The sequence below is a fragment of the Cervus elaphus genome, chromosome 4, assembly GCF_910594005.1.
Source record: "Cervus elaphus chromosome 4, mCerEla1.1, whole genome shotgun sequence".
NCBI lineage: Eukaryota > Metazoa > Chordata > Mammalia > Artiodactyla > Cervidae > Cervus > Cervus elaphus.
This window is the reverse complement of record NC_057818.1, coordinates 40,249,503-40,258,765: the sequence shown is the minus strand read 5'-3', so window position 1 is coordinate 40,258,765 and position 9,263 is coordinate 40,249,503. Positions and strand designations below refer to the sequence as shown.

The 9,263-nt window shown below is 40.7% G+C and overlaps 1 protein-coding gene across 1 annotated transcript; it reads right to left on the bottom strand.

Annotated features, from left to right (window-relative positions):
- Positions 1–217: 217 nt before the first annotated feature.
- On the bottom strand, positions 218–7,845 carry CMTR2 (cap methyltransferase 2). Its single transcript, XM_043899023.1, has 2 exons — positions 7,435–7,845; positions 218–3,750 (listed from the first exon to the last, which is right to left on the bottom strand). Exon 2 carries the CDS (start codon positions 3,729–3,731, stop codon positions 1,431–1,433), a length of 2,301 nt encoding a protein of 766 aa, XP_043754958.1. The 5' UTR covers positions 3,732–3,750; positions 7,435–7,845; the 3' UTR covers positions 218–1,430.
- Between the last annotated feature and the right edge of the window lie 1,418 nt (positions 7,846–9,263).

Genomic DNA, 9,263 nt, shown 5'->3' with positions numbered 1-9,263 from the left:
TAAATATAACCTCTTCCTCTGTCCCTTAAGTATTCCATTTCTTTCCTGAAGTAGAGCTTCTGTAAATATTGCAACATTAAGGAATAAATTTTAATGAATACAAATCAGAGAAAATGAAGGAACATTAGCTTCCATTAAAGCTTTCCTTAAAAAAAAGTGTTTCCAAGTTATATTTTTTAATTCCCCCATGATTCTCTTTAAAAGAATGAACACAAAATTTCTCTGCTAATGACTTTATTCATGAATCTATAATGGAACTCAAAATAGCAAAGAACATGAAAAACTTCAGGTTAATATTTGTCAACCAAATACATCAAAGAATATTTATATAACTAACAAATATCTCTAAAATGCACATGTGAACATACAAATATTCTTCACCTTGTGGAATTTCAAAGTAACAAAGATCTGCTTAACATAGCTGGCCATAATAGCCTGATTATACTGACAGATATATATAATGCAAAAGAAATCAATGTACCTGAAAAATAAACATCACATGGTTAACCTTTTGGTAAAGTGCTACTTTCATATGGAAAAAAGGATTTATGAAGATTACAAAAAGTTCATGTTATACCATCATTCTCAAAGTGCCAAAATTTCTCAGTATTCACTACGTTCATCACATTTGTATGTCCCCAATGAGAGACCATAAACATTATTTTGCAATCTTTTTGTTCACACATTATTTCCTGGAAGCTAAAAATCACCACTCCATTGCTAAATGAAACTTTTCACTCATATAAGACTGTTTTAGACACAGTAATTCTTCATTGTTTTAAATATGATCTTTGGTTTAAAGCTGTCCTGATAGCCTTTCTAGTTGGACTGTAGTTAGTAAAATATTTATAAAACAGTACAGTAGCTTCATTTGAACCACAAAAGTAAATTGGATCAGTGGCCTAAATGCAATGAATGGCACATATCAAGATGTCTAGAATGATGAGTTCCCCAAATTAGTAACTGACAAGGTCAATATCAAAGGAAATTAGTATTGCTGAGGAGTGGCTCATCTCTTTTCATCAAAGACCTCTATCAATTCATAACAGTATTAGCCATTGAGAGAAAATTAGTTGGAAAAAAAATCTAACCTGAAGGCACACAGGTGCAAATCTTAAGCAGATAAATAAAACCAACTAAACTGCATATGCACACATGGATATGTCCAAGTATATACACACTTCTCTGTGTGAAGTTGAATACTAGCACTATGTATCTTCTACCATATAGGAAGCTCTATGCCTGTGTGTGTATATACCCTAGAGGTCAGACTAGCTGATGGGTTTTCCAGAAAAAAGTGAGACTTTAAATGATGCAAAACTTAGCCTTTCTTCAAAACAGAAGGTTTTAAATTAATAGCAAAGGAATGCAATAACAATGGAAACTGTAAGAAGCCATCAAGTTAAATCTCAGGAAGGACAAGATCAACTTCATAACTGAAGGCTGCCAATGATTTCTTCTCTCTCCCCTTGAATAATCAAATGCAAATACCTTTTAGCAATGGCAGCATTCAAATCCCACAAAAAATCAAGTAGTGCACCCTTAAGGAGCACCTCCATTGGCACAAACTGTAAAACCTGCTGGGTTGCCTCAGTGTTAACCAAATCTCTCAACAATTCATTTACGTTTTGCAGATACTGAAAAACTGGGTTTGGAAGATCCTGATAACCAACACAAAGCAGGACTGCACAAGTCTTCAGGGGCTCAGAGGATATGGGACAAGAAAATGTGATGAATCTAAAACAGCTGTGGAGTACAAAGATCAAACCAGCCATAAACCTTGTAAAACAAGAAAGTATAGGCAAAATCATAACATCTCCTGTATGAAGCTGTTGCAATGAATGTAGTATGCAGTCCAAAAATAATTGCTGGTAAGTGGGGTCTCCATCATGAAGCAATGAACAGCTAAAAGTCATGAGTGCAGCTGATTCCAAGAGTCGAACTTCCAATGGTATGTGCATTTTGATATTATGGAGAGCTGGGAAACCCACTAGCAGGCACTTTATCTGGGTGCTGGGTTCTTCATCCTGATGATCCTGAAGGCACTTGGTAAGGCTAAACAACTCAGAAAATATCAATTCTTCAGAAAAAACATGACAAGAACAACAATGCTGCTGTTTTGGCCTAAACTTAAGATCAAAATTCAAGGCTCCTCCTAATGACTTTTCAACTGCTTCATTAAGAGCCTTTAAAATCTCACCATCACAGAAAGGAGAACACTTTACCTTTGGCAGTTTCTTTCCCTGTAAAACCTGCCATAAGTGACACTCAAGATTGAAAGCTGTCCCTTCCAAAACAGAACTTTGCCCAGGATGATATGTAGCATGTTCTTCAGCCCAACTGTTAAAGTACCCTTTGGCCACCTTATCTTTCCAGGAAAGGGTTTCCAGCATTTTCCTTTCATTGTAGGTTTTAAAATATTTGTTTCTCTGCCCAAACCATTTTGTATTTGTACTACAGCCAATGTTAGATTTTTTCACTAGCCAGTTATTTCTGGAAAGAGGCTTCAATTGAAACTTTTGCATGAAATACTGAACAGCATAGTCCCTTAAACTGTTCAACTTTGCTTGTTCCCCTTTTCCCATGTACTCAAACAGACGAATGTTCTCAGAAATAGTCTCTAGTTGGTATTTATGAAAGAACATGCAACATTCTTCATGTTTTCTAAGGAAAGATTCTGGAATCATGTGATGGGGAAAGAGAGCTTTCTTGGTCATTTCAGACCCAAAATTCAGCACCATCTTAGATAAAAGAGGATAGATTGTCTCTCTTCCCTTATAGTAGAGACATACCACATAGACTTCTGAGTTTCCTGCCTTGCTAGTAGCTGGTTTGAAAACATGAACTTGATCAAAAGAACAGTTTAGTAGGTACATAAGATTTATGGAACAATGTTCAAACAAAGTAAACATCTTCAGAACAAAAGAGCCACCATTTCCAAGGGTCATCAGAGCAGTGACAGCTTCACAGTAATGCAAACAAGAGACTAAAGCTTCTTGTTCACCTGGGTTTCCTTGGCAATCAAAACTTCCATCTGCAGTGATCAAGTGAATGGTACCCATACTGCTTATGAAATTCTGAAGTCCAGTCAGATATTTCAAGGTCATGATATCACCAGTGTTATCTGGACCAAAGTACCAACAACGCAAGGTATTTGCAATAAGTCGGTCATCCATAATCATCGTAAGATTGTCATTTGCCTCATGGTAAGGATTCAGAGTATTAGCTACCCAATTCCAATCACAGGGGACTCGGTGGGATTTTAAGTAGTGATTGAGACTAGCTATAAAAGCTCCAGGAGCTTCACAAAGGTGTAGAGAATTCAGTTTTCCATTCTGAAAAGCTTCCTGTGGAATAAGTGGAAAGCTGCACAAAATTTCATGAAACTTACACCATGCTTGAGTACAAAGTTCAGCATTTACAGATTTTCTCACATGAGAAATTATTTTCCCAGCTTTGTTAGTGAAAGCCGTGTGCTCATGCCACTCATCCAATTTCTTATCACTCAGTAGGTTTTTCACTTCATTTAGGGAGTTCTTCAAATCAAGGAATGCACTGAATTCCGTGTGGTCACAGGTGAAAATCTCACTGGGATCTGGTAACTGCCACTCATTATTAAGTGGTTTGCCATAAGAAAAGTTCTTGGCAAAGAGTTCAACAATGTCAGCAAGAACATCTGGGCTGAATGTCTCAGGACTTGAACCCAGTGGTTGCTTTCTGCACTTACTCATTTTCAAATCAAATTAAAATCTAGAAAAAGAAAACACACAATTAAGTGAATCAAATTTTATTAGTGAGTGAAATCTAATCCACAGCAAACGACCACAATCATGACAAATCACATAAAATAGGTAGACTAATGTGAGTACAATTCATTACATATTGAGGCAATTTGGAATAAAGAAAGAATAAAAGCACTGATGTCCAATAAACCTAGGCTCAAATTCCAGTACTGTTATTTACAGCTTAGTAAAGTGGCCATGGGCAAATAACTTTACATCAGTTTCTTCTTTAAAAACTTGAGGTATTATTTTTTAAGATGAGGATGAAACATGTTAGCATACACGAAAGAACATTCATCAGTGAATGGCAGCTCCTATTACCAAAGTAACACACCTAGTTCCTCCCCAAAGTTCTGTACCCAAGGCTGAGACACCACCCACAGGGACCCAAACACATGCTTAGAGGAAGATTTATCCTTTTGCTCAAACTACTAACAAGTGACTTCTAGCTCTATTTTTTAGCTCCCTCCAAATCTCACTTCCTTCCAGGAGAGATTCCAGCACCTGAACCCAGCACCGTTCCTGCTATGACCTCTCTGCCCCCACCCACTTAAACTCACCTATGAGGACTGCCAAATATGCCCTCTGTCCAGGTTTGACTCCTGCTAAGTCATGCACTTTGGCGGTACCAAATCACCTTTACAGGCCACCCACCAGCAAACACCCGTCACCATACTACTTGTCAACTGTGGTGAACTTGACAGGTTAGCCTCTCGCTCAACGCTGAAACTGACCTATAGTTCACCCTGGCATGTCTCTAAACTTCAGATTCCTGCCTCATAAGGTCGGTCAGACAGCTCCTTGTTTATTTATATTATAAAATATTATCTTTTTATTGCCACAAAATCTTAATATACTTTCATAGAATAATTTTAAACTGAAGAAATATCCTTAATGAATATACAAATTACAAATAGTCACTCTACATTCTGTGCTCTCACACTGTCTAAGATACCAAAAACATCAGTCCACTGGAAACAGAAAGGGGTGCAAGAGAAGGAAGCAACGCTTAACGGCATAATGTTGAAAAAGTTCTAAATTCCAGCAGAGACAGCAATGAGTATTACATGGTACTTGTTGGCACAGTGTTAATCAACAGGTGCTTCAGTTCATGACTTCTGGGTTTATTTAGCATATTCAATACATTCTACATCAGTATGAAGATTAAAACAGGAGATAAAAGTGAGCACAATAAACAGTAACAAAAGAAGACTGTATTCCATTAGCATTTACTTTGTACTCAAAATACTTTTTCATCCTTTTATATTTTGCTTAAATTACATACAAGTCTGTCTGTGCCATTCTGTGCTCAGTCACTCAGTTGTCTGACTCTTTGCAACCCCATGGACTGTAGCCCGCCAGGCTCCTCTGTCCATGGGGATTCTCCAGGCAAGAATACTGGAGTGGGTTGCCATGCCCTCCTCCAGGGGATCATTCAAACCCAGGGTTTGAACCCAGGTCCCCTGCATTGCAAGCAGATTCTTTACCGTCTGAGCCACTAGGAAAGCCCACGAGCTTGCAAACTTCCTGAAGTAACAATTATCTTAGTTATTTCTGTTTCCCACAGTATATTTACCCCAAAATTGTGAATAACAGTCACAATAACCTATTAATGTATTTTTCTTACCTTAGGTCTATTTTTTTTTTTTTTTACTGTTAGAATATTTAGACAAATTTCTGACAGAAAGCAGAAAGGAAGCATTTTCACATTCACTAAAATTTTAATTAAGAGTAAATGCACGAGGACTACAACAAATTATTCTGTCCTAATTCACACTTTGCTTACTGGAAACTACAACTTTTAGATTTCAACTATATTCTATTTTGGAAAAAGTCTGACTTTAGTCATTAACTTCACATACCAATTAATGGCTGTAAGTAAGCTCTGAAATCTTACCTAAGCTAATACGTAATTACTTTCACAGGAGAACAACTAAAGTGGTTCAAACACTCCACTGTTCTTCCCGCCTATACTTATGGAACATGGACCAAAATTATATATTATATATTTATATATAAACTGTATATCATGTTGAAAAATGTTCAGGTTGATAACACACAACTTATCCAAATATTGTTTCCTACAAATTCCCAGAATCCAACTGCTTCGCACTCACTCCAACTACCAACCTTCTGATTAGAAATACGCATCAACTCTCTTCTGAACTACTGCCACAGCCGTCTCACTCCTCTCTTTGCTTCTACCCTTGCCTCCGCCATTCTATTCTGAAACACACCCACCAGAGTAACTCTGAAAAACCTCAGATTGTAGGGCTGCTGTGCTGTCACGGCTCCCCATTTCACTCAGAGTAAGTGCCAAAGTCTTTACAATAGTCTACAACGCCCTAGAACATGTCTGTTCTCCAGCCCCACCCCATGGCTAACCTAATTTTCTCCTACTACCCCTTTTTTTCATTGTGTTCCAGCCCCACAGGCTCTCTTGCCGTTCACTTAAAAGCCCAGACACACAGCAAGGGGAGGCTTTGGACAGTCAGTCCCTCCACCTGGAATGTTCTTCCCTTCCCTTATCTCCTTCGAGAATTTACAGAAGTGTCATTTTTTCTGTGAAGCCTTTGACATTCTAATTTAAAATTGCATCTTCCATTAACAATGGTAAAGGTAAGAACTTTGCTGTCTTTTCCTATGACACTCTTTCCTTCTAACATGTGAAAGTGAAAAAGTGAACGTGAGGTCACTCAGTCGTATCTGACTCTTTGCCACCCCCATCGACTGTGGAGACTACCCTGGAAATTTTCCAGGCAAGAGTACTGGAGTGGGTTGCCATTTCCTTCTCCAGTGGATCTTCCCGACCCAGGAAATGAACCCAGGTCTCTGGCACTGTAGGCAGGCGCTTTACCATCTAAGCCATCAAAGAATTTCCTTATTTATGTTTACTATTTTTTTATGTCTTCCCAAAACTACAACCTAAGCTGCAATGGGCAGGGATCTTTGTTTTCTTTACTCACTTATTAAGAAGTTAGAACAGTACACAGAAAGCATTCAGTAAGTATTCATGGAATAACTAAAAGGGATTTCAGACTAGCCCAAAAGGCGTTCCTCTAATCAGGTTCTGAATATAAGTCTTAGCAAAGAACTTCAACGTCACTCTAGCACCTCACACAAAACAAAAACAAAAATGCATATGGTTTACGAGAGACAAGGAAAAAGTTTTCAGTATGATCCTCTGGAAAAGGTTCCTCTGTCCCTCTTATGAAGCACTCCATAGAGCTTTGTGGCATCATCATTCTGCTACGAGGGTCAGTATTACCATTGTTGTTTTGCAGAATTGAGTAGGAAGTCATGTACCCCCTGCCCAAAGCCACGAAGGGAATACCCGCAAAATTCACCGGCCTAACACAAAGTCTCATCAATAGCTGTTACTCCTCCAGTTAACACTTGCAAAGAAATTTTAGAAGAGGTGCCAACAGCTCCACCTCCTCACAGCAACAGCGAAAATAATGCCTACTGTGTATCCAGCGCCTTACTTTGCGCCAGGGGCACCCAAAATCTCGTTTCCTCTAGGTATAAATTAAGTCTCAAGTTTCATTCGAGCGACCCAGTCACTGACCCGGAGGAAACTCAGCCCAAGCCTCTGCCTAATCCACTGGAAAGTCGAAGGAAGACCCGGGTTCGGAAAGTGGGCCTGAATTACCTTCGCTCACGCCCACCTCAGCCCCCAGAGTCTAGAGAGGCTGCGCTTCACTCGCTCTCCTCACTCAAGGAGGGCATTCTCCACTTCCACTCCTGGGGATGATTCCCAAGAGCATCGCTACTGCAGGTCTTCTGAGCCCTGGCACACGGATGGGAGGTGGCGCGCCGGAAAGTAGAGAAGGAGGCAGGAGCGGCTCTAGGAACACGCAGAGCGGAAGCACAACTGCAGCCCGAGACTCCGGAGCGAGACTCCGGCGAACGGAGGCCCAAAAGCCCTAACACACGCACTGCGCGTGCGCCTCAAGGCTGAGCTGGCGTCTTACGTCAACGTTACGCACGTCGGCGATGCTCGTAAGAGACCTCTGCTCTCTCGGTTTCGTTTCTCCGCTGGGTGCTGAATCCGGGAAGCGCCAGCCTCCCGCCCAACGGCCGCTCTGGCAACTGCGCGCTCAAACCGAGCGTCCTTTGGCCCCGCCCCCCGAGGGTGGAGGCGTGGAATGGGGCGAGGACAACCTGTCCCGGACACGCTGGCCCCGCCCACCTGGGCCCTGGACGCCCGAGGTTCTCTTGCGGTAGAGTTTAGCTCTTAGCAGAAAGAAAATGAGGTTAGAAGAAAATGAGGTTAGAAAGCCAAACTAGGGAAACTACAAAAATACTGTTATCATGACATACATATATTTATAAACGAGTAAAACAACCTCCCTTCCAGATAGCATATTAAAAAGCAGACATTACATTGCCGACAAAGGCCTATCTAGTCAAGGCTATGGTTTTTCCAGTGGTCATGTATGGATGTGAGAGTTGGACTGTGAAGAAAGCTGAGTGCCGAGAAACTGATGCTTTTGAACTGTGGTGTTGGAGAAGACTCTTGAGAGTCCCTTGGACTGCAAGGAGATCCAACCAGTCCATCCTGAAGGAGATCAGTCCTGGGTGTTCATTGGAAGGACTGATGCTGAAGCTGAAGCTCCAATACTTTGGCCACCTCATGTGAAGAGTTGACTTACTGGAAAAGACTCTGCTGCTGGGAGGGACTGGGGGCAGGAGGCAAAGGGGACAACAGAGGATGAGATGACTGGATGGCATCACCTACTCGATGGATATGAGTTTGAGTAAACTCCGGGTGTTGGTGATGGACAGGGAGGCCTGGCATGCTGCGATTCATGGGGTCACAAAGAGTCGGACACGACTGAGCGACTGAACTGAACTGAAGGCAAACTCCCTGGAGAAAGAAATGGCAACCCACTACAGCCTAGAAAAATCCCATAGACAGAGGAGCCTGGTAGGCTACAGTCCATGGGGTCGCAAAGAGTCGAACATGACTGAGCGACTTCACTTTCACATTTCACTTTCACAAGACAACCTCAAAGAAAAATGGGAGATGATTGAACAAGCCATTCCGAAAAGCAAAACAACCGTTAAGGAGATACCGCAAAGCTATTTGGGCTTCCTGATAGCTCAGTTGGTAAAAAATTTGTCTGCAATATGGGCGACCTGGGTTCGATCCCTGGGCTGGGAAGATTCCCTGGAGAAGGAAAAGGCTACCCACTCCAGTATTCTGGCCTGGAGAATTCCATGGACTGTATAGTTATATACATATAACCTATATATAGTTTTATATATATGTATAGGTTATATAGTTATATATAGTTTATATATATATGTATAGTCCATGGGGTTGCAAAGAGTTGGACACAACTCAGTGACCTTCACTTCACAAAGCTATTTGACTTAAAAAAAAATAATAAATAAGGTTTATTTTCACTCGTTTAAAAGATCAGAAATGGCTATTGGTGACAATATGGAGAAACAAGTTTACATATTTTAGGGGAG